The sequence below is a fragment of the Podarcis vaucheri genome (assembly GCF_965113315.1).
Source record: "Podarcis vaucheri genome assembly, chromosome: 6".
NCBI classification, from domain to species: domain Eukaryota; kingdom Metazoa; phylum Chordata; class Lepidosauria; order Squamata; family Lacertidae; genus Podarcis; species Podarcis vaucheri.
This window is the reverse complement of record NC_138764.1, coordinates 4,348,130-4,373,788: the sequence shown is the minus strand read 5'-3', so window position 1 is coordinate 4,373,788 and position 25,659 is coordinate 4,348,130. Positions and strand designations below refer to the sequence as shown.

General features: G+C 42.4%; 1 protein-coding gene across 2 annotated transcripts in view; it reads left to right on the top strand.

Annotated features, from left to right (window-relative positions):
• LOC309534497 (uncharacterized protein C1orf21) overlaps positions 1 to 25,659 on the top strand; it is a 168,489-nt gene that overhangs the window by 44,757 nt on the left and 98,073 nt on the right. For both annotated transcript variants that reach the window (XM_082226707.1, XM_082226706.1), the window contains exon 2: positions 1,143 to 1,363. In XM_082226707.1, the coding sequence (XP_082082833.1) occupies positions 1,270 to 1,363 (94 nt within the window). In that variant the 5' untranslated portion in view covers positions 1,143 to 1,269. The remainder of the gene's footprint in view (positions 1 to 1,142; positions 1,364 to 25,659) is intronic.

Here is a 25,659-nt window from a genome sequence, read left to right as displayed (position 1 = left end):
CTCTCTCTCCATTCTAAAGCATCGTTGCAGCATCCCCCAAGGCTTTGCACCCAGTGCAACTGAACCAGTTGTGCTTTCCTAAATTCCCCTCTGTGTACATTTGTATGGGGGCCATATCTGCACTCAAAGTTTTGGAGTTCATAGTTCAAACTAGACTCCTGGTTCTAGTATTAGGAGAGAGGGGAAATATCTTCTCTTTGTCCACTTTCTCCACATCATGCATCATCTTGCACACTTCAGTTGTATTTGCACCTTACTTTTTCTCCAGACTAAAAAGAACCCAAATGATGAAACTTCCTCATAGGGAAGTTAACATGGAATCCACCTTTTTCATACCTGACAAACATACCAGGTAAAAGGTGCAGTATTTTCTTCCATGTCAGCACTATAGTTGGTTAGTGTTCAGGCTGTGACCTAGATCCCATTAAATATATTTTGGTACGTAATGACTGCATTCAAGCATAACAATAAAAGTGTTAGTGTTATGGGAGCAATCTGCAGCAAGACTTGGGCGTCCCCACCTCCGTGAATTCAGAAGTCATGTTGAAAGTAATAATGGTTTGCCTGCTTTGTAGATTCAGAAATTCATGGGAGTTGTTTGCTGGTGGTTTGTTTGTTTGTGGTAGCCATCTCCTCCCCCCACCCCACCCCCCACTATAGCCAAGTGTGTTGTGACTGCCCAAGGGTGAAAGTTTGTAATTTGTACATGATACTTGTTTTTTGTAGGACTCAAGCCAACTCTATGAGCTGCTAAGAGCTTTTTAGAAGGTGTTCAAAATGTGCTCCTAGAAAGTACCATAAGTATCATGTATAAAAGTCGGAAAAGTCGAATTAAATTTACTGCTGTCTTTGTGATGACAAATTTTATTGATTTTTTTTTATAAAAAAACCTTTTATCCAAATGAAAGTATCACCTTCCCTCTCATAATTCATGGATGCTCATGAGTAACAAGTGCTGTAGATGTCTGTGGTTTCCCAGGCATGACTTTTGGAGAGGAGATATATTTTATTATGTAAAATGGGTCTTGGCTTCTTGCTTGTCCTCCTCTTTAGGCATTCCACCATGGAGAGCATCGGCAGTAGCTATTGGACTCATACAACCGCTGACTTTTTGTCCTGTTTCTCTTGTATTATGTCAACAGGTTAAAAAAAAGTGTCCTGACAACAAAGCTGGAAGGTGGATTACTCCCCCAAATAATAAAGGCCATGTGTGCACATCTGTAGAAATGGTTTGCGGCTCAGTCAAGCTGGAGCTAACTAAATGAAACTATGGGCTGTGCGTCAGCCAAGCATGTTTCTGCTGTACAAAATGAAGAGGAAGCTCAGAAGGGGAAAAACTACCAGAACGGAGATGTATTTGGGGGTGAGTGTCATCATTTGTGGCTCTTGACCATTTTGTTGATAGTCCTTGCTTTACTGAACCCTTATTTCCCTGTCCAAACTCTGCTCTTTTTGTCATTTCTGAACAGTTCTCCTGTTCTTTAAGATTTGCTCAAGGACTTATTCTTGGGATGCGATATTTTGAGACACAAGTGTTCGTTTAATAGATGTTCCTGATATTCAAGTCAATGTACTTTGTAAAAAACAGGGGGGGGGGAGTCAATGTACTTTGATTCCCCATGAGCACAGAAAAGCAACAGAGTGTGTTGCAAAATAAAGCTTCTTGAAAATCTCTGTTACTCTTGAATGATGGAGGCTGTTGAATGATGTTTGTTCAAGTTTCTGCTGTGTCTTAAATTCTTACCGAGAATAAATTATCAAGGTAATAAGCTGTGTGTTAGAAACACTGATACATTAGAAAAAGATAAACTTTTCAAAGGAGATCTCCACCTTACTTACTGGAAATTAAGGAAAAGATGTTAAATGTTATAAATCACAAAATGTGTGCTATCTTTTGGCAGCCTTTGCAGCAGCATTCATGTGTGGCATATTTAATTTCTTTTGGAATTGGGCTCTTTTAGTGTTACTGAAGTCAGTGGATTTAGGTGAACCCAAGTTATATGCAGCAGGCGAGCTGTGGAATTATTGTGGTCCAGCAGATTAGCTAAGAGTGTGAGTTGTGAAAGGCCAAATCTCTTTATTTGTAATGCTGCATTAGGCTAGTCATGATTTTTCTTGAAAGTTTTTAAAGAGGAGACTGGAGAAATATATGTTAAAGGTGATTTAAATTTGGAAGAGAATATAACCTGTGTCTCTGGCTCCTGGGAGGATAAAGATACAGCTCTCAGTCTCTAGTACAGGAAGGCCTGTGGTCTGCAACTATGCGGTCTGAATATTGCAAAATCGAAATGTACGGATTATATGGCTGGAACTATGTACATGCTCTCCTATTCAAATGCCACAGTCCAGCACATGCATAGATGACACATGGGAAACAAAATCCCAACGGGCATATCTCTTACACCTGTATGATACCTTAATCTCATATCATTTGTGGGGCAGTTTTTGCAAGATATCACCTTCCCAAAGCCCTCCTTCTGTATTCCTGTTAGTTTCAGTTGGCTTCTCACTAATGCAAGGCTTTGGAAAGCCTTGACACATTCGGGAAAGGTAAGGTACAAGAATTTTAAGAACATTGATGCCTTGTTGAAAAAGAGCCTGGCTTTGTCTGTCTTTTGTCATTCATTCTTGTGTCCTCACATAGATAATCTGAATAATAAGCAGACAGATCTATTGTGGATATTGAAATGGTGCTTATATTTAGAATAACGATGCACATATCGTCCTCACTTATATCCAACATTAAAAACCATAGTTTAAAATAAAGGATGGTTTAAGATGCACAGGTGCTTTGTTCCCTCCCCTCTCCTGACTGTGCTCATAGAATCATAGAATCACAGAGTTGGAAGAGACCCCAAGGGCCATCGAGTCCAACCCCCTGCCAAGCAGGAAACACCATCAGAGCACTCCTGACATATGGTTGTCAAGCCTCTGCTTAAAGACCTCCAAAGTAGGAGACTCCACCACACTCCTTGGCAGCAAATTCCACTGTCGAACAGCTCTTACTGTCAGGAAGTTCTTCCTAATGTTTAGGTGGAATCTTCTTTCTTGTAGTTTGGATCCATTGCTCCGTGTCCGCTTCTCCGGAGCAGCAGAAAACAACCTTTCTCCCTCCTCTATGTGACATCCTTTTATATATTTGAACATGGCTATCATATCACCCCTTAACCTCCTCTTCTCCAGGCTAAACATGCCCAGCTCCCTTAGCCGTTCCTCATAAGGCATCGTTTCCAGGCCTTTGACCATTTTGGTTGCCCTCCTCTGGACACGTTCCAGTTTGTCAGTGTCCTTCTTGAATTGTGGTGCCCAGAACTGGACACAGTACTCCAGGTGTGGAGCACCCTTTGGGTTCGGTCAGTCAGCCAGTTACAAATCCACTGAGTGGTAGCATAGTCAAGACCGCATTTTACCAGCTTCTTTACAAGAATATCATGGGGCACCTTGTCAAATGCCTTGCTGAAATCAAGGTAGGCTACATCCACTGCGTTCCCTTCATCTACCAGGCTTGTAATTCTGTCAAAAAATGAGATCAGGTTAGTCTGACATGACTTATTTTTCAGAAATCCATGCTGACTATTGGTGATCACAGCATTCCTTTCTAGGTGCTCACAGACTGTTTGCTTAATGATCTGCTCCAGAATCTTCCCTGCTATTGATGTCAGACTGACTGGGCGGTAATTATTTGGGTCCTCTCTTTTCCCCTTTTTGAAAATAGGGACAACATTTGCCCTCCTCCAGTCTGCCGGGACTTCGCCTGTTCTCCAGGAATTCTCAAAGATGACTGCCAGTGGTTCTGAGATCACATCTGCCAGTTCTTTTAATACTCTTGGATGCAGTTCATCTGGCCCTGGAGACTTGAATACATCTAAACTAGCCAAATATTCTTGTACTATCTCCTTAGTTATTCTGGGCTGTGTTTCCTTTGCTGAATCATTTGCTCCAAATTCTTCAGGTCGGGCATTGTTTTCTTTATTGGAGAAGACTGAGGCAAAGAAGGCATTGAGTAGTTCAGCCCTTTCTGTGTCCCCTGTTTGCATTTCACCATCTTCTCCTCTGAGTGACCCCATTGTTTCTTTGTTCTTCCTTTTGCTTCGAACATACCCATAGAAGCCTTTTTTGTTGCTTTTAACCTCTCTAGCAAGCCTGAGTTCATTCTGTGCTTTAGCTTTTCTGACTTTGTGTCTACACGTGCTGGCTATTTGTTTGAATTCCTCTTTGGTGGTTTCCCCCCTTTTCCATTTTTTGTACACATCCTTTTTTAATCTTAATTCAGTTAAAAGTTCTTTAGATAGCCACCCTGGCTTCTTTAGGCACCTTCCATGTTTCCGTCTCATTGGTATTGCCTGACGTTGTGCTTTTAGTATCTCCCTCTTAACAAACTCCCAGCCATCATGAACTCCCTTTCCTTTTAGTATTGTTGTCCATGGGATCTCACCCAGCACTTCCCTAAGTTTTATGAAGTCGGCTTTCTTAAAGTCAAGAAATTGAGTCCTAGTATGCTTGGCTGCTCCTTTCCGCTGTATAGTAAACTTCAGAAGAGCATGATCACTCGCGCCTAATGATCCTTCCACTTCTACCCTACTAACCAGGTCATCAACATTGGTTAGGACCAGATCTAAAATGGCTGTTCCTCTTGTTGCTTCTCCCACTTTCTGGACAATGAAGTTGTCTGCAAGGCCAGTGAGGAATCTGTTTGACCTTATGCTCTTGGCTGAGTTTGACGTCCAACAAATATCCGGGTAATTGAAGTCCCCCATTACTACTATCTCCTTTCCTTTTGCATGCTTGGCCATCTGTTCCAGGAATGCATCATCTATGTCCTCCGTTTGGCTTGGGGATCTATAGTAAACTCCCACAATGAGGTCTCTGTTATTCTTCTCTCCCTTAATTTTGACCCAAATGCTCTCACTTTGGCTTTGAGGATCTAAATCTTGGATCTCTTCACAGGTATACACATCCCTGACATATAACGCCACTCCTCCTCCTTTCTTGTCTGGTCTGTTTCTCTGAAATAGATTGTATCCCCCCATTATTACATTCCAATCGTGGGACTTATCCCACCAGGTTTCAGAAACCCTGGCCCCTCTGACCTTTACACAGGGAAAACAGCTAATCAGTCACCAAGAAACACACACACACAAGAAAACCCTTTTTGCTCCTTCTTCAACTGATGCCCTGCAAACTCTGATAAGCTCCTCCCACAGCTAATCCCCTGCCTCAACAGAAACCCTGCCCCCTCTGACCTTTACACAGGGAAAACAGCTAATCAGCCACCAAGAAACACACACACACAAGAAAACCCTTGTTGCTCCTTCTTCAACTGTTCTTCAACTGTGCTGTTCAGAGGAAGAAAAAAATTCAGAGTCTGGCTAGTCATCAAATGTCTACCTACTTCAGGATTGTGGCTTGGGTTTCTCCAGGCAAAGCACTGGCGGCTTACCACTCATGGTTTGTTTGGATGAAGCAGATGTCAAGCCCAGATTCACACATCATGATGAGCCAGACTCTGACTAGTTTTCTCATGTGGCACAGAGGAACAAATCACTTGTGCCTGTTAATCAGCAGCTTATTTTAGGGTACAGTTTAACCTGGCCACTCTCATTCTCCTTTCTTTGCTCTAAAATTGCTTGAACTACATTATGGAGGTACATTGCATGATGTGAATAAGATCTGTAACATTACAAGGTTCTTAAAAGTTGCTATTGAACTCCCAGAATGTTTAATGCTGAACAAAATAGTGTATTACACATTTGTAGAAATAATCAGGAAAGGTTTTAAGGAAAACAGGAAGCCCTCTGCCCTGTTGGTGGGCAATGCTAGCTGGCATTGTAAACGGTTTATTGCCTGAGGCATAGCAACAAATAACACCCCCCCATCTTCCTGTCTGGTACCTTAAGGCCTTAATTCAGGATCATAGAATCATAGAATCCTAGAGTTGGAATAGACCACAAGGGCCATCGAGTCCAACCCCCTGCCAAGCAGGAAACACCATCAGAGCACTCCTGACATATGGTTGTCAAGCCTCTGCTTAAAGACCTCCAAAGGAGGAGACTCCACCACACTCCTTGGCAGCAAATTCCACTGTCGAACAGCTCTTACTGTCAGGAAGTTCTTCCTAATGTTTAGGTGGAATCTTCTTTCTTGTAGTTTGGATCCATTGCTCCGTGTCCGCTTCTCTGGAGCAGCAGAAAACAACCTTTCTCCCTCCTCTATGTGACATCCTTTTATATATTCGAACATGGCTATCATATCACCCCTTAACCTCCTCTTCTCCAGGCTAAACATGCCCAGCTCCCTTAGCCGTTCCTCATAAGGCATCGTTTCCAGGCCTTGGACCATTTTGGTTGCCCTCCTCTGGACACGTTCCAGTTTGTCAGTGTCCTTCTTGAATTGTGGTGCCCAGAACTGGACACAGTACTCCAGGTGAGGTCTGACCAGAGCAGAATACAGTGGCACTATTACTTCTCTTGATCTAGATGCTATACTCCTATTGATGCAGCCCAGAATTGCATTGGCTTTTTTAGCTGCCGCGTCACACTGTTGGCTCATGTCAAGTTTGTGGTCAACCAAGACTCCTAGATCCTTTTCACATGTACTGCTCTCAAGCCAGGTGTCACCCATCTTGTATTTGTGCCTCTCATTTTTTTTGCCCAAGTGCAATACTTTACATTTCTCCCTGTTAAAATTCATCTTGTTTGTTTTTGCCCAGTTCTCTAATCTGTCAAGGTCGTTTTGAAGTGTGATCCTGTCCTCTGGGGTGTTAGCCACCCATCCCAGTTTGGTGTCATCTGCAAATTTGATGCCCTTGAGTCCATCATCCAAATCGTTGATAAAGATGTTGAATAAGACCGGGCCCAAGACAGAACCCTGTGGCACCCCACTAGTCACTCTTCTCCAGGATGAAGAGGAACCATTGATGAGCACCCTTTGTTAGTTAGATGTTAGTTGCCAACTATAAGCAAATAAGGCTTAAGTCAAACGTGAGAGTTGTTGTTGTTGTTGTTGTTGTTTAGTCGTTTAGTCAACTCTTTGTGACCCCCCTGGACCAGATCACGCCAGGCACTCCTGTCTTCCACTGCCTCTTGCAGTTTGGTCAAACTCATGTTGGTCGCTTCGAGAACACTGAAATGTGAGCGTACCAACAACAGTTGAAGCATATGCTGATTGCAAATTGTTGGTCTGCGGGATATAGAGCTCTCCTTCATCTGTCTAGAGGCACACCATCCAGCGTGACATAGGAACACACACACCTTGAATTAAGTGCTTCTGGCACTGGGATTAGGGCAGCTACCCACAGAGCAATCTGCTGCCTTTTAAGCAATATTAATAGACTACATTTCCATAAAATTGCATTTTACCAAACCTCAGTGTAGTCACATTTTCAGATGTTGAAGTACAGGGAACTTAAAATGCTATGGTTTTTTGCTAGACAGAGAGGGCATCTTAAATCTCTATTGCTGTTGTTGTTTTGCATTCCCTGTTACACACCAACATCAAAATGTGTACCATTGTTCCCTAGCACCACTCATTAGAATTTCCCCTTCAAAATTAAAATAACTCCCCCATCATTTACCAATTAGGTTTTAATTGATCTACAAATAATCAAAACTCAAGGCTCTAATTTTGGGCCCTTTGCTTTTTTGTAGAATATACAGTGCCTCCTTGAAGCTGTTTCTTTTGAATTTATTTATTTTAGTGCTGCAATGGAGCACTGTGGACTGCTTGTGTACTGGAATTCCTTTGTGTGCACAGTTCATTGTATTCACACCTTTAGTGGCCTAACCAAGCTGTTCACTTTCGATGGCATTTCAGTGGAGATGTTGCTGTGTGCCAAGCGAAGCGATTATTATCTTTTGTTTAACTTGACTGCTTGCTACTGAGCACCAGCCGTCCGTTTCTAGAGTTAGCTGCAGATGCAGACTTGATGGCCAGAACATGGGTCTTGAGTGAGCATTGAACCTTGATGGCAGGAGACACTCTGCTTACTCAGAAGGAGACTCGAGAAAGTTTGAGTTCTGGTGTGGCAAAGGAAATAGGCTTCAGTTATGGAGATGGCTGGAAAAGGGAGACTTTGGGGGCTCCAGAATAATGCTTTGGAGTAGTCCTGCTGCTCCTGCTCCTATATTGATAGTCTTCTGCACCTACATTCACTGTGCCCAGAGTAGCACCACCCTGTGTGGAGCATAACAAGCAGCCAACTTTCCTCTTGACTTTAGAGTTGGAAAGTTGTGCTCACCACCATTACACAAAGGTAGAGAACACAAATGGACTGAGGAGGAAAGAGTGGAGCAGAGAAATGGAGCAGGGTGGCGGTGCATTCTTTTCAAAAGAAAGTCAGTACAAAATCTCCAAAACCGCATAACACAGCACTTACTAGCCCTGAATTATAGGGAAAGTTAGCAATCCATGATGTGTTGGTGACTTCGTCTGCTTCTTATCCTGCCTTTCTCACACAGGATAGAGGGCAGCCATCTGTCCTGCATGAGCCGTGGAACAAGGGAGTTGATGGAGCGGATTGTTCCACGTCCAGTAGCAGTTTGGGGAATGTCATTTTTAGCATAGTACCAGTGATCACAATGGAGAAAGAGAGGCGGTGGCCTTGCAGGCTCTCCCTGCTATGCTGGCTTTCTGCTTGCAGCAGGACATTATGTAGTCCACCTGCAGTCTGAAGGGGTTGTTTCATTTAAATTCCCATCATTTTTGTTTCTAGTGAATAGGGAGATTCACTAGAATTTTCCTCCTGAATTCACAGGCAGTCCATCTTTACACATTTCACACATTTCATTACACATTTAATGATGACCGTCAACTATTTTTTAAAAGTTGTCACACTTTGGGTGTGTGACAACCAGTAAATAAATCCACAAATAAACAACTTATTTCTCTGGCTGACTTTGATTAAAATTATTTCTTTAGATAAAATAATATATACAATGACACAGACATTTCTGCCCTTTTCTTTTCAAAACGTTGCTGCTTCGAAATGATGGGCTTTGTAGAGCCAGCTTCTCTTGGTTTTATCTTTCATAGAGCTAGAATGAGATTCTGATTTTTTTATTTTTTTATTTTTAAATTCATGTATATTTAAAATATATTATCTATATACGTTATAAGCTATGACGAGTGCAAACCAGGTTGCTGTCCTGGCCCCACCAAGACTATGGTGACAGGGGCTCTTACTTGAGAGTAAGGAAGATACATTTATTGAGGCAGAGAAGAAATAAAGGCTGCGCAACAGGTAGTCTATTCCGCATATTACTAAGGGTGCATCCAGATTTCCATTTGTACCGGCTTTCCAGGCACAGGCCTGTGCTTTAAATTTCTGTGTCCAAGTTTTTCCCCTTTGCTACATAAATGTCACTGTTGATTCCCCTCCCATCCATAAACTTGGTTTCCTAATTTACTGTAAATGCATTGGGTTACAGAATGTACATTTATTGGATCAGGCCTGGTTCATTTAATGTCTGTTGCTAAAAATACAAGAAAATTATTATCTGCTGTGATCCATGATAGAGGATTTGAACTGAAGGTCTCACATGCTTCATGGCATGGAATAAAAATGTCAATATTTTTGGATTGCAGAACAAATCAGAATTTTAGCTTCAGAGTGTGTGAAATATCGGATGAATAATTGTCAGCCAGAGAAATTGTTTGTTGCCTGTTGGTTTTTATGAGCATTTTTGTTAAATATTGTCAACATAGAGTTCTAAAATTAAACTGTTTAAAGATATTGCATAAAGATAAATTTTTAAAAATACTGCAAGGACTTTTGAAAGGTGAAATTGTTTTATTTGGTAGAATATTAAATCTTAATCCTCCTGGGTTTTCATTACTAAGCAAGACAGGGAGGAGGAAATTTGCTTCAGTTTTACCCTCCCAAATTTTGTATCCACAAATATTAAGTGATTCATTTGTCCTACAGTATGTTTAACAAAGTGAGGCATTATTGAAAACAAATTTCTGTAAAGTGGAGTGTGTCTCCATAAATTAACTAGAACTTGGGTCTCAGCAGAGGTTGCATTTATCCCAAGGCACCAACTGACCACCTTGCCTGCCTGGGGGCCCTGTATGTAGTTCAGGTATTATTTAGCTGAAAAGGGAATAGCATTCTTGTTTCTCAAAACCAATCTCCCCACCCATTTTTAAATATAGTAAATAATTTTTGTTTTAAACCAAAAGTAGCTACGTTTGTTCCAGAGAATCTGAGACCCCAAACTGGTAAGATCAAACAACTTAGTTCGTATGTGAGCTTTTCTCTCTCTGTTGTCGTTTGTTGACTAGGTTGACAGTTCTTCTTTGGCAGCTAGTTCATAACCTTTAGTCCACCTCTTGGGCATTGCATGTGACTGTACTGCCTTCCTTCAGGACAGAGCAGGCATTGGGAACCTGTAGCCCTTCAGATGTTGGACTGAAGCTCCCTCCTAGCATCCCAGACCATGGGCCGCGCTGGCTGGGGCTCATGGGAGTTGGAGTCCCTCCAGATCTGGGCGGCCACAGGTTGGGCATCCCTGGGGCAGAAGTTCACAACTCCAAACTTAGTGGAGCCAGACGGTCAGAGATCTACTGGCAAACAATTTGCAAGCGTAGCTGTATCATTCCTTGATTGTTCACCAAAAAGACATGCTCATTTGAGAGGGAAAATACAGTTTGAAATTTGCCAAATTGATTTCCTTCTCATTGGCTTTCTGCATTGCACTCTGCATTTCCTGTCAGAAAAGATGTATGGTTTTATGGACTGTAGCTTCTGTTCAGCAAAAGCCCATGGTCTGCTCCCAATACTACAGGGGAACACATATGCAAGAGGCCTGTATGAAGTGCCTGTTCCTGTTTTTGTGACAAATCATTAACTGGGAAAACCCCTCAAAAAACCGCTTAGAAGCTGCCTTCTGTTTAACATCGAATGTTATTGAATCGTTGGGGCCCAGAACCTTTTCAGCTCTGCCACTCTTTGCTATTAATCCATTTCCACACATCCTAAGGCCGGGGGGGGAGGGGCCGGGGGGGAGGGGCAACAGTAAGAGCTGTTCGACAGTGGAATTTGCTGCCAAGGAGTGTGGTGGAGTCTCCTACTTTGGAGGTCTTTAAGCAGAGGCTTGACAACCATATGTCAGGAGTGCTCTGATGGTGTTTCCTGCTTGGCAGGGGGTTGGACTCGATGGTCCTTGGGGTCTCTTCCAACTCTATGATTCTATGATTCTATGATTGTGCATAGCAAGGAATACAGCCACTTGTTGTTGTTGTTTAGTCGTTTAGTCATGTCCGACTCTTTGTAGATGTCTTTCTGGAACTCTCTAGCTTTCTCCGTAATCCAGCGCATGTTTGCAATTTGGTCTCTGGTTCCTCTGCCCCTTCGAAATCCAGCTTGCACTTCTGGGAGTTCTCGGTCCACATACTGCTTGAGCCTTCCTTGTAGAATTTTAAGCATAACCTTGCTAGGGTATGAAATGAGTGCAATTGTGCAGTAGTTGGCGCATTCTTTGGCATTGCCCTTCTTTGGGATTGGGATGTAGACTGATCTTCTCCAATCCTCTGGCCACTGCTGAGTTTTCCAAACTTGTTGGCATATTGAGTGTAGCACCTTGACAGCATCATCTTTTAATATTTTAAATAGTTCAGCTGGAATACCATCACTTCCACTGGCCTTGTTATTTGCAGTGCTTTGTAAGGCCCATTTGACTTCACTCTCCAGGATTTCTGGCTCAAGGTCAGCAACCACACTACCTGGGGTGTACAAGACATCCATATCTTTCTGGTATAATTCCTCTGTGTATTCTTGCCACCTCTTCTTGATGTCTTCTGCTTCTGTTAGGTCCTTACCACTTTTGTCCTTTATTATGGTAATCTTTGTACGAAATGTTCCTTTCATATCTCCAATTTTCTTGAACAGTTCTCTGGTTTTTCCCATTCAATTGTTTTCCTCTATTTCTTTGCATTGCTCATTTAAGAAGGCCCTCTTGTCTCTCCTTGCTATTTTTTGGAAATCTGCATTCAATTTCCTGTATCTTTCACTATCTCCCTCGCATTTTGCTTGCCTTCTCTCCCCCGCTATTTGTAAGGCCTTGTTGGACAGCCACTTTGCTTTCTTGTATTTCCTTTTCATTGGGGTGGTTTTCGTTGCTGCCTCCTGTATAATGTTGCGAGCCTCCACCCATAGTTCTTCAGGCACTCTGTCCACCAAATCTAAATCCTTAAACCTGTTCCTCACTTCCACTGTGTATTCATAAGGGATTTGATTTAGATTGTATTTTACCGGCCCAGTGGTTTTTCCTACTTTCTTCAGTTTAAGCTTGAATTTTGCTATAAGGAGCTGATGATCTGAGCCACAGTCAGCTCCAGGTCTTGTTTTTGCTGACTGTATAGAGCTTCTCCATCTTTGGCTGCAGAGAATATAATCAGTCTGATTTCGATGCTGCCCATCTGGTGATGTCTATGTGTAGAGTCGTCTCTTGTGTTGTTGGAAAAGAGTGTTTGTGATGACCAGCTTGTTCTCTTGGCAGAACTCTATTAGCCTTTGCCCTGCTTCGTTTTGAATTCCAAGGCCAAACTTGCCAGTTGTTCCTTTTATCTCTTGATTCCCTACTTTAGCATTCCAATCCACTATAATGAGAAGAACATCCTTCTTTGGTGTCATTTATATAAGGTGTTGTAAGTCTTCATAGAATTGGTCAATTTTAGTTTCTTGAGCACCAGTGGTTGGTGCATAAACTTGGATTACTGTGATGTTAAAAGGTCTGCCTTGGAATCGTATCGAGATCATTCTATCATTTTTGAGGTTGCATCCCAGTACAGCTCTCACCACTCTTTTGTTGACTATGAGGGCCACTCCATTTCTTTTATGGGATTCTTGCCCACAGTAGTAGATATGATGGTCATCTGAACTGAATTCGCCCATTCCCGTCCATTTTAGTTCACTGATGCCCAGGATGTCAATATTTCTTCTTGCCATCTCATTTTTGACCACATCCAACTTACTAAGGTTCATGGTTCTTACATTCCAGGTTCCTATGCAATATTTTTCTTTACAGCATTGGACTTTCCTTTCGCTTCCAGGCATATCCGCAACTGAGCGTCCTTTTGGCTTTGGCCCAGCCGCTTCATCAGCTCTGAATCTACTTGTACCTGTCCTCCGCTCTTCCTCAGTAGCATGTTGGATGCCTTCCAACCTGAGGGGCTCATCTTCCAGCGTCATAACTTTTATATGCCTGTTGTCTTTGTCCATGGAGTTTTCTTGGCAGGGATACTGGAGTGGCTTGCTGGTTCCTGCTCCAGGTGGATCACATTTTGTCAAAACTCTCCACTATGACCTGTCCATCTTGGGTGGCCCTGCATGGCATAGCTCATAGCTTCTCTGAGTTATTCAAGCCCCTTCGCCACAGCAAGGCAGTGATCCATGAAGGGGATACAGCCACTATCCTTCTTTAAATTGGCCAGGTGTGGTTCTCTTCTTGTGGGATTCTTTAAGGAGTTGGGCTCACATAATCCAGGGGAGAGACATTTCTTGTGAGTGCAGAACTGATTTTTTCTTTAAATGAAAGGATGGAAGTCCATAATGTTGTCATAGGACAACCATCTCCAAGTGTTTGTGATGTAGAGAAACAGCTTTTTGAAAAGAGAACTCTAACCCACTTTCACTTCGTGCAGCTGAAACAACCCTTTCTACTCTGAATTGTTTTACTTGGCACTCTTGTATTTGGTACCAAAAATAGCTCTCAAAATAAGTTGTGGAAAAGGTGAGATGAAGGCAGCTATATAAGGCCCTGACTGTTATTTAGCTGCGTTGCCTGAGTTCATAGAAGAACTTAGCATAACATTTGAGACTGCTTTACAAGCATGGCTACCCTATTATTATTATTATTATTATTATTATTATTATTATTTCGGTTTTTAATGATTTAACCTTGGAAAATAGCTGTTCAGTTACAGCAAAATGTAGAATGTTAGATGCATAAAACTCTCCAAGAGAAAGCAGAGCTATGTCAAGATGAAATGAGATATTTGTAGCTTGCACCATTCGAGGAGCTCATGCCCAACACTGTACAGTGGTACCTTTGGTTACAAATGCTTCAGATTACGATCTCCACTAACCTGGAAGTAGCTGCTCCTGGTTGTGAACTTTGCCCCAGGATGTGAAAGGAAATTGCGCACCAGAGACACACGCACCGTGAGAGGCTCCATTAGCGAAAGTGTGCCTCAGGATAAGAATGGTTTCAGCTTAAGAATGGACACCCAGAATGAATTAAGTTCGTAACCAGAGGTACCACTGTATGTAAAAGAAGGTTGGGGAACAGAGCAACTAGAACCAGGAAGGATGCAGTAGCAAAGAGCAGGTCACATAAGGACTGGTTTGGGAGTTCAGAAGTAGGTACTACAGGATCTGAAAGACCACCCGGGGTGGCAGGAGTTCACCTAATAAAGCCCAAAGCTCACCTAAGTCCTGTTCTGGAAGCAGAGCCAGGTGTGGCAGCGCTCCTCCCCTTCAGGTGAAGTTCCAGGCATTTCAAAGGGAAGACACCCTGGGTTGGAGCATGTGCTTTATTGCACCATTCCTGGATCTCTGGTTGTGCCACCTGTCTTCTCCAGCAGAGACATCTTGGGATATAAACATCCCTCAGTTCCTCTGAAAGGTTTGAGCAGCCAGTCCTAGATTTAAAAGGTAATAACACCACCTCTTTGCCTTCCAGTGTTGCAGAGTTCCCTCCCTGGGCAGATTCAGAGCCTGCAACACTCATACCTCTCAGGGATCTCAACCTAGCTGTTAGTTTATTATTTCAATTTCTATACCACCCTTCATTGAGTCTACGATACCAAAGTGGATTACAGCAGCGGGCACATTGAACCATAAAAAATGCATTAACAATTTAAAATTAAAACACCAGATTTAAAAAAAAATCCAAAACAATCTTTAAAATACTGGAGTTGTAGATAGTATAAATAATGTCACTCCAAGTAAAACAGTCCAAACTAAGGGATTGCCATTTTTTGGATCAGCCAGATATGGCCTTCTTATACCTTCTTTTTCTTTAGGCAGAGATGGGCAGTCTGGATCACTTCAGATCTCCTCTTTGTTGTTGATTTTCTGCTGTTGGCAGTGTCCCAGTGGTGGTCATGCCTTTATAGGACTAGCCACCTTTTACAGAGAGCCAGTGTGGTGTAGTGGTTAAGAGCGGTAGTCTCGTAATCTGGGAAACCGGGTTCGTGTCTCCGCTCCTCCACATGCAGCTGCTGGGTGACCTTGGGCTAGTCACACTTCTCTGAAGTCTCTCAGCCCCACTCACCTCACAGAGTGTTTGTTGTGGGGGAGGAAGGGAAAGGAGAATGTTAGCCGCTTTGAGACTCCTGAAGGGGAGTGAAATGCGGGATATCAAATCCAAACTCTTCCTCTTCTTCTTCTTACAATTATTCCTTGACGCAAGTGTAACTGGACCCAGAAAGCTTATCGTTTACATGATCTGTAAGATTCATTTGCACCTCAGTTACACAGAATAGCATGTGGGGTTTGGAAGGTCAGTTGCTATGTTTCCTCTTGGATTGACCAGATGTCACAACAGAAGGACACCATTTAAGAATTGCTTGTATTTTACACACAAACTAGGGGGACAAATTAATTTGTCCCTGACAATTGAGAACATTTGTTTGTGGAGACTTGTTGTCATACTTTTAGATTTTTTTGATTGATTTAAAATAATATATTTTGCCTTTAGACCCATTTGGGTCCGCAAGGCCGCTTATAGTACATTACCAAAAAGTTTAATGCAAACTGCAGAGGTATATACGTATTTCTCAGAAGTTAGTCACTGTTTTGGCTTTCTAACAGGCATGGGCTCCCCTCCCCCTCAGTGAGTTGCTATGTTTGGATGCTAACAGAATCTTCCTAATACTTGCTACTTAGACATGCACACATGCCCCCCCCCCCCAATTCAGGATTTGAGGAAAGAGCAGATAGGTTATTGTAGAAACACTCTTAGTGCATACTTTCAGCGTAAAGAAGGAGCGTTCTCTGCTAAGTGGAAGAGGAAGGACTTATAAGAAGGGTTGCTATATTATGGCTACTACCACACCATATAGAGAGAGAGAGTGAATCATAGTCACAGAAACAGTCACAATTATAATACTTAAAAAAAAAGGTAGGGCTGATGGTTGTTTCTAACTTCTTGATTATTATTTTTTAAAGCCCACAGAGCATCTGTTTAGTGTGTGTATATTTCTCTGGCTCCACCTATTTGTGGTTTCCAGCTTCATTCTTTTCTAGGACTCATCAGTGGCTCACCGCAGAAATCAGCAGAGGCAGGTGAAAGGCAAGGCAGTCGTTCCTACTGGTCCTCTGGTGTGAAAGGTGATCCCAAACTAGCTAAGAGAGTCTCCCTTCTCTGCTGTAAATTAAGGAGCAGCTGTTCTTGTGCTCCGCCATAGAAAGAATAACAGTGCAAGTTGTCTGGCCTGTACTTTACTGAGCTGACATGTGCGTCAGCAGGAAGAAGAGGGAGCATGGAATGGTAAACACCATAAATGTAGGTTGCCAAAATCATTGAAAGCTGCTTGCCAAGGCTTATTACTCTGTAATATGGTTTCCTTGCTCCTGGTAAATTCTGCAGTGCATGACTAAATGGGGAGAAACCCTTATTGCCTGCCAATATCTTTTTGACTATTCTGTACATGTCTAGAATGGAAATGCATCAGGACTTCCGGGTTAGCGCCACCGGCAATGGCGGGCTTCCTCTGATCTGGAGGAACCCGCTCCATGAAAATCAGGGTCTGGACCGCCACGACAAGGCGGAGACCCATCAAAAACCACAGGCGGGAGAAGCCTGTGGACCTGGGATTCGGCTGGCACCTTTAGTGCCTCCCCTACTCGCGGGGAAACCCCACTCCGGGGATCCGGAGCGACGTGGGGTGAGCGGCGCGGTGCTTCGAATCGATTGCTCTTTTCACGGAGTGAAGCCGCATTGCTGTTGTCGGAGAGCGCTGACTTTTTTCCTGTGGACAATTGGACTCTAAACAAGTACCCGTGAGTAGAACGGAAAATTGGATTATTAAACTTTGTAATTTGGCACCGGAGCGGGAAGGTCTAAACAGGAAGTCCGCCTTCCGCTTTTGTAAACAGCTTGAAGCAAAGACATCACAAGCTAAAGTCTGGAAAGTCATCTGTAAAGGACTAAATTTCCATAGGTTAAAACTACCACCCCCCCTTGGAAGCAGGAGAAAAGGGGGGAAATCTTAAATTGTTCAAGCCTGCAGGAGAGGGAGTAAAGAAAGATAAATTTCTATCATCTTGAACCTGGGAAAGGGCTGTCAAAGATAGATGTTTGGGGAAAGTTCATTGACTGTGAATAATAACGCATGTTGACAGATAGTTAAATAAGAGAAACATATTGATTCCAATGTTTCCTTTTGCACTAAAAAGGAACAAAGATTTGAAAAACGAAAGCAATTTTGTTGCTGGATCTGCTTGTAAAAGGATGGATACAAATAGAAATTGTTTCCTCTAGAGGGAGCTTTTGAATTGTTGTTGGAGTGGACCTGGGGAACTCTACAGCTGTAGAGATTAGAGAGCGTGAGAAACAGGCTCTGACCTTGGATAAGAATGTTGACACAGGAAACCTTAGTGTCTGCTTTGTGCAGGACAAGTGCTTTGTTGGAGCAGCTTCATGCGAAGATGGATTTGATGACTACTGCAATTGATAATTTCGGTCAAACAGTGACCACTGATCTAGAACCTGCTCAACAACTGACCCAGGAATCTGCCCTGACAGGGCAAGTTGTGGAGAAGACAAAGGAGGAGGTTGTTGTTGAACCTCAAGTAATACAAGTTGAGAGAGATACGGCCCTGCAGGAACATAAGCTGTCATTTCTGAGGACTGAATCTGGAGTGAGGCAGACTTGGAGAGACGGAGTCCTGTCGGGACTGGAGATGGCAAGTTGGTCAGAGCCTCCTATGCAGGGATGCTCTGACCTTTGGGATTTGGTTTTGGGCCAGGAGGAGATTGGAGTGGTCAAGGCACTCAACTTTGGAGGGGCATTGAAGTATGTTTTGGAATATTTTTTGGATTTTAGTGCTAACCATGGAGAACGGGCTGACCGGCCGAGAAGGGATAAAGACACTCTTAGGTTGCTTCCCCGAGATCTACTTCTCAGAGACAAAGGAAGGAAATTAAGAACAAGACCAGCAGAAGACAAAGTAAAGTGCAGGTACAATTATGAAGAAAATCTGCAGAAGGGACATGGAAAAGAGTTAAGAGTCTCGGACATAAGATCACCAGGTTGATGGACTAGATGGAACAGATAGAAAGGACTGACAGAACCCAAGACCAGGAAGAAGAGACGGTGGATGAAGATTGGCAGAAAGTTTAAAAATCCATTTAGAGAAATACTGCAAAATTAACGACTGTTATGAAAATCTTGGAATGAAACTATTAGGCTTTAGTAGAAATGTTATAAGGAGTTATGTATAAATAAGTTTTTAAGTTTTAGGGTTTTTTATGGTAAGATAAGGCTAAAATAAATTAAGACAACTAAAGGACAGAATACAGTGAAAGATGGAAAGGATTTGCTGAGATAATTAATAATTAGAATACAAAAAAGGGAGGTGTGAGGAGGTCGAGGAAATAAGTTAATGAAGATAAGGGTATGGGAATATTGGATTTGTTTTTAAATTCATTTTTTTTGTTCTTGTTTTTGATTTTGGTGTATGGTATGTTTGGTACTTTTATTTTCTTTTTATTGATTTGTATTGTTTAATCTCTTTTTTCTTTGCTTTTCTTTCTTTTCTCTTTTCTGTAACTTTAAATTCCCAATAAATATCATTTTAAAAAAATAGAATGGAAATGCATCTTAATGTGTGCACCAGCTTGTGCTGCTCTTTATTGGTGTTTAATAAATAATGAAATAGCCCCCAAAGTTGCATTCATTCAGCATTAATAAAGAGTAACACAAGCTGCTACACGTTTCATAATGTGTTTCCCATTTTTGATGTGCACAGAAAGGCAGACCTGCCCTGTAGGCTACTTAGAATATTAGATTGGTACCATGATTGTTTATTTTATATTTTCTGAGTTTGAAGTGTACTTGACACCCTGGAGAATTGATGCAATTGTTAGAATTTCTGTGTGCCTTAACAAATCCTGGATTTTCATTTTATGACTAAGTAGTGTTGGATCAAATATTGCCTATTAGCAGGTTGCATATCGTCAAATTTCCATAAGCTTCGTATCTTTTTATTAGAACATGTGATCGTATGATAACAGAGAAAAGATAAGAGAACTGCTTGTTTCCCAGACTTGCAGGAGTTCAGGATACACAAGTACACACCCCTTATTTAGGGACACACACTTGCAACCTGTCCTCAGTTACATTGGCAGCACGAGATGAAATAGTAAACTATGGTTTATTGTTGTGTGAATGGGGTTCAGGCTAGTGTAGTTCCTCCTCCAGCACAGCCACAAGGAGGAGATTCAATGTAGTTTTTGACTGCAGTTTAGCATTATGCTCATTGCCAGACAAACTGTGTTTATTTTTTCTTATGGTTTACTGAAACAAGCCAAACTTGGGTTATGAGGCTGCTTTGTTTCAATAAACCATCATTCAGATTAATCACAGTTTAGGGCATGGTCCTAGTGTTCAATGGTGGTTAATTGAAAATGGGAGTGAATGTTTCAGATATCCGTGCAGCTGTTCCAGTCCTCATACACACAAAGATAAACCCTAGTTTATTGTTACCTAACTTCTCATATTGGTTGTGCTGTACCTGCAAGTGCCTTAGAAATAGAGAAACAGACAAACATAGAAAGCCACCACTGTGACATATTCCAAATGGGAAGAGGAATCAATACTATCATGTAGCCTAAGAGGACCCTAAGAAAACTGTAAAACTTCTGAGAGGGCCCAGACTCTGAAGTTCTCTCTGAAGACTGCAGTATTTGTGATTAGTACTAGTTCTAATAAAAAGAAAGTAATTATTTTTTTAAATGACATTTCAGTTGATGAAGTCTGTCTGTCTAAAAATCCTATTACATTCCAGGCACTTTCGATACGGTTCTTGAGACACAGTGGTGGTTTCCATTGTCTTCTTTCTAATGTATCACTGTTGAAATCCACATTGTGTTGTAACCATTCCTTTCATTGCTTCCTTTGCCATTTTCCCCCTTCCCTCGTAATTGTTTCAGTAGTACATGCTGATATGCTCATTTATCACTGAGACCATTATTAATGAATGTCGTGCTTCTTCATTATGTTGCCATGGTAGCTTGGTGTGGGGGAATTACCTGTTTCCAGGTGGAAATCTTTATTTGCCATACTGGTGGCTGAGCGTTTCTCTAAAGCACATGTGCATGCACACATAGGTATCTATACGTGATGTTGGTAATGCATCTCTTTCCTCTATACTCTACCTGCCTAATCACTGTTTAAGGTTAGCATAGCCAGCTGTTTTATGCCACAGATTCAGAGAGGTGCATTGTATACTGTCATAATCATTTCTACCTTTTCCCAGCATCTTTATTCTATTCTGTGCTTTTATCTATTTGTGTCACCTTGTAACTTGTTTTGTGGTGGTGACAAAGCACATTCTTTCTAACTCTCCCTCTGATTCCTGTTTTAAACACTATTATTGGTATTTCTTTGCATGCAAAATCTAGAGTTATGGGAAATACTGGATGCTTTGCTCATCAATCGATTTTAAGTAGAGCAGAAAATAGTTTCTTTAAAAATCGATTTTAAGTAGAGCAGAAAATAGTTGCTTGTTTTAAAACCAAGAACATTTGCACAAAGTGAAGAAATACTAAAACATTTGTGTAGCACTTTTGAGTGTTCAAAGGACTCACAGATTAGCACTGTAAGTCTTACAGAAACTTCATCAGATAGATAGTATTCCCCTATAGATAAGTATTCCCCTTATTTTGGCAGAAAGGAGCTAAGAGTATATAGAACGACCTAGTAGGTCTCAGCTGAAGAGAGATTGGAACCAGGGACTTCTAACTCCAACCCCCCTTTTTTAGCTCAGTTTCATTAGCTTACATGAAGATCTTGGGTTTTTATAATAAATACAGGAAGGGGGTTGGCACATATCAATGTTTTACAGCAAATCCTGTTCTTTATGCTGCACTGCCGGGCTCCCAGTTGTGGTATCTTCAGAATTAACAGTTTTACTTGTGTAGTGCACACAGATTTATACACTGAAGCTCCAATAACTGAGATTCATGACACATTCTCCATTATATTTACATTTGGCCTTTTAAAGGTAGGTCAGTATTACCAGCTTACATATTGCAAGTGGAGAATTGAAGGCCAGTTGCTTGTCCAAGGAGAGAACCAGATGATGTGGAGAGCACATGGCAAGAGCAGCAGGCTGTGTGTTCACCCCTGCCAGTGTGTTGCAAAAGAAGCCATCTGATGTGATGACATCAAAACAAGAGTTTTCCTGCCTCTGTTCCATTTCAATAGCTGCCACTTAACAGGAGTGGAGAAATTATCAAGTGTTCTTTTCCTAGACAGAGCCTACTATGAGAGAGGAGAGGAGGAGATGAAAAGCTGCTGCTCTTGCTCTAAGAATACAGTGGTGCCTCGCAAGACCAAAAGAATCCGTTCTGTGATTCTCTTCGTCTAGCGGTTTTTTCATTTTGTGAAGCAAGCCCATTGAAAGCCGCGGCTTAGAAAAGGGGGGGGAGGGGGAAAAACCCGCAGGAACTCGCAAGACATTGTCGTCTTGCGAAGCAAGCCCATAGGAGATTCGTTTTGCGAAGCACCTCCAAAACGGAAAACTCTTTCGTCTTGCGAGGCACCACTGTATCAGAAACGTCTGCTGGATCAGGCCAGTGACCCATCTAACCCGGCATCCTGTTCTCATGGTGGTCAGGCAGATGTGAAGCCCAAAGCAGCCCTGAGCATAACAGCACTCCTCCACTTCACAGCTCCCAGCAACTGGGATGCAGCAGCAACTCCTAGGAAAAATCTGTACTTGCTGCCTTGTGGGACACCTTCGGGAGAAGAAAAGGCTAAGGAGTGGAGTCCCTAAGGCAGTTGGATGGTGTCTTGTATATCTTCTTCCTCAAGTCTTGCTGCCAAGCTGGTGCCAAGAGGGGCATCTTGACGTTTGGGCAGCCCAGGACCTCCATACACGCTGCCCAGACTTGCGCCCTGGGAGATCACTTCAGCGCTGCAAACGCAGCAAAAACAATGCGGGAGACAGCAGTTAAAAGTTACCTGTGTCTGTAGCCACAGCAGGCACTGTGATTCTCCAGCAGTTTGCTTCAGCCTTGGAGGCACACTCCGTTGTCTCTCAAGATAGACGGATGCCAATAACAAACTTCTTTGAACATAACCATCAGGATTAGTAGTCACTGATAGCCTTATCCTCCATGAAATTGTCAGATCCTTGTTTAAAGCAGCCATCGCTACTTATTGTGTGAGTGAATCCCATAGTTTTGCTATGTGCTGTATGAAGGAAAAATTCTTTTATCTATCCTGAATCATCAAACGTTCAGCTTCTTTGGATGTCTGCAAGTTCTAGTGTTAGGAGAAAGTTTTCCTCCACCCACTTTCTCCATGCCAGGGATAGTTTTATACACTTTTATCATGTTGTCTCTTACTCGCTTTTTTGCTAAACTAAGGAGCAGTTCTGCCCCAAGGCTGCCCGGTGAGTTTGTGTCAGAACTGAGATTTTAACTGGGGATTGTTCAGCGTATAACTTCAAACATAACCACGCCATGTGCTCCATGTGAGTTGCCTAAGGCTAGCCATTGTAGGGGGGAGTATAGGAACTAAAATGACATTTGGTCTGATCTAGCAAGGAACCCCTTACCCAACATCTCGTTTTCCCTTGATAATGCCACTTGGAAAACAGATGTAGCTGTTCCATGTTGCCTTGCAGACGCGGAGAATTTTGCATTCGAAATTGCCCCCAATACTCTACGTTCTACAGCTGCTCTAAATCCCAATTATTATATGATATGATTATGAAGATGGATGGTGAACATTTGTTATGGTTTCAATATTTTCAAATTAGTTAATGTCGGAATACAAGTAGTAAGACTTTTTGCAGATTCAGCAAGATTTTTGACAACATTTGAATAATTGGTTATAAGATGAGCACTAAGTGTGATATATAGGGTACTCCTTGAATTAAATGACAATATTTTATTTATAAATGGAAGAGATGGGGGAAATTTCATTCCAGAGATGTAATTTGTTTGACGCTAGGAGAAAACTTGTTTAAAAATGCAAATATCTCCTTAATAACAATTTTGTTAATAACAATTAATAACCGTAGTTAACTAACGATTGTTAACCACTAGTAATAACTTAATTTTTCTGCACTTAATTTCCTTCTGGCCACTGTTTACAATCCGCTCCCCCAAGTATATTATTTTATATATAACTCAGGATAAAACTTCATTCATCTGGTTAAAGTTGCCTCTAGTCCATGGAAACTTAGGTTATCATGAATTGGTTGGTCTTTTAAAGGTGCCACTAATTCTCTTTTGTACTCAATAACCATGTACAGTGGTACCTCGGGTTAAGTACTTAATTCGTTCCGGAGGTCCGTTCCTAACCTGAAACTGTTCTTAACCTGAAGCACCACTTTAGCTAATGGGGCCTCCTGCTGCCACTGCGCCGCTGGAGCACGATTTCTGTTCTCAACCTGAAGCAAAGTTCTTAACCTGAAGCACTATTTCTGGGTTAGCGGAGTCTGCAACCTGAAGCGTATGTAACCTGAGGTACCACTGTACCTTGTAAGAAGGCCTTGTACATCACATCTTGCTTGTAACATATATATTGGGGCGCTCTCAAGCTGGCGAGAGGGAGAAACCCACAAAGAGACCTGCCTGAGGTGGCATGAGAAGGTGTCAGTTTCCTAAGGGATGTGCCACGTCAGCTAATACCTTGGACTGGTGCTAAGGCTACATTGCTTGGTGAACACGGACCTTTCATTACTTGATGTTGAGCTCACTGACATTTAGTTGAATTACAAGAGCAAGCAGCGATTGTGAATGTCAACATTTAAGCTAAAACCATAGTTCTTGGGCTTCGAAAGGCCTAGCGCTTGCATCTAAAGGGTAGTGGGCCGATTCCAAGATGGACATTTTAGCCTTGCTATGATTCATCTTGCGCTGCTCTAGGGTCATAATTAGTCCAATATTTCTCTTAACACTGACAGTCAAATTACCTAGAAGACACTTCTCAGGAGGAAACTCAAATATTTTCAACCTACCTCTGGCAAGTGATTTTTCATCTTGACAACACATGTTTTGAACGTCTTCTTTTTCATAGAATGACAAACAGAAATCCTTTCAGTGTGACAGAACTTATGAGAGGATATGTGCCATTAATGTTCAGCATTGCAGGGAGAAAAAGGGGAGTGTAATATAATGCTGGTTAAGGGACCAAGTTGTGGGAGTAGATGCTTTCCCTCCCTCCCTCCCTTTCTTGCACAAATTCCACCTGATCCTCTTGGAATCATGTCTGTCGTCGTATCTTAGCCCTGCTAAACACAATTATCTGTAGGCATTTGAAACTTAGCATTTCTGAACAACGCAATTAAGAACCATAGGCCTGAAACTAACACAGGGGTTATGTTCCGGGGATTGCGCCTAAAGCCAAAATAGTGTATACTGTGTTACCTCTGGTTATGAACTTACCGTATATACTCGAGTATAAGCTGACTTTTTCAGCACATTTTTTATGCTGAAAAAGCCCCCCTCGGCTTATACTCGAGTGAGGCGGGCAACGGTGGCAGAGGGCCAAGCAGCCCGAAAGGAGCCCTTTCTTGCCCCTGGTCCCACCACCCGCCTCTCGCAAGGGCAGGCACAGGAGCCATGGGGAGGCGCTGTGCTAGTTGCCTCTCCCAACCGTGGCTCCCATGCCTGCTTTTGCGAGCGGCCCGATAGGAGCCCTTTTCAGGCTGCTTGTTCTTCCTCTGCTGCTGCCGCCACCACCAGGTTTGTGGTGTGGTGATCCGGCTTATATTTGAGTCAATACATTTTCCCAGTTTTTTGTGCTAAAACTAGGTGCCTCAGCTTATATTCGGGTTGGCTTATACTCGAGTATATATGGTAATTCATTCCGGAGGTCCGTTCTTAACCTGAGGTACCACTTTAGCTAATGGGGCCTGCTGCCGCCATGCTGCCGCCACCCGATTTCTGTTCTCATCGTGGGTCACAGCTCTTAACCTGAGGTACTACTTCTGGGTTAGTGGAGTCTGTGACCCAAAGTGTGTGTAACCCGAGGTACCACTGTAGTTGAGACACATGGGGTTCAGTGATGGGTGGGATTCCCAAGGTCATTTGCCCTGGAATCCTCCTCCCTTTCTATTTTAAAAGAAATAGTTTTCCACATACATAAAGCTGAATGAGCACAAATTAAATGTGTATAAGTTGTATAAGCTTACTGTATTGCGTGGACAGCAAGGTGTAGAAAGTGTGATGCCTGTTTAGCCAACTATTAGGGAAGGACTCCTTTCCCTCTGGGACATCCAACTCCCAAGAGACTGTGATCTACTCCGGGGGGCGGGGGGACGACTGGCAGTGATCTACCCATGGGGGGGGGAGGCCAAAGTTATTCAGCTTTTTTAGGGGAGCAGGTCAAAGTTGTTGTCTTTTTTTTTAGGGTGACTTCCCAAAGTTGTTGACCTTTTTTTGAACAGTAAATGTGCAGAATTAATTTAAATCA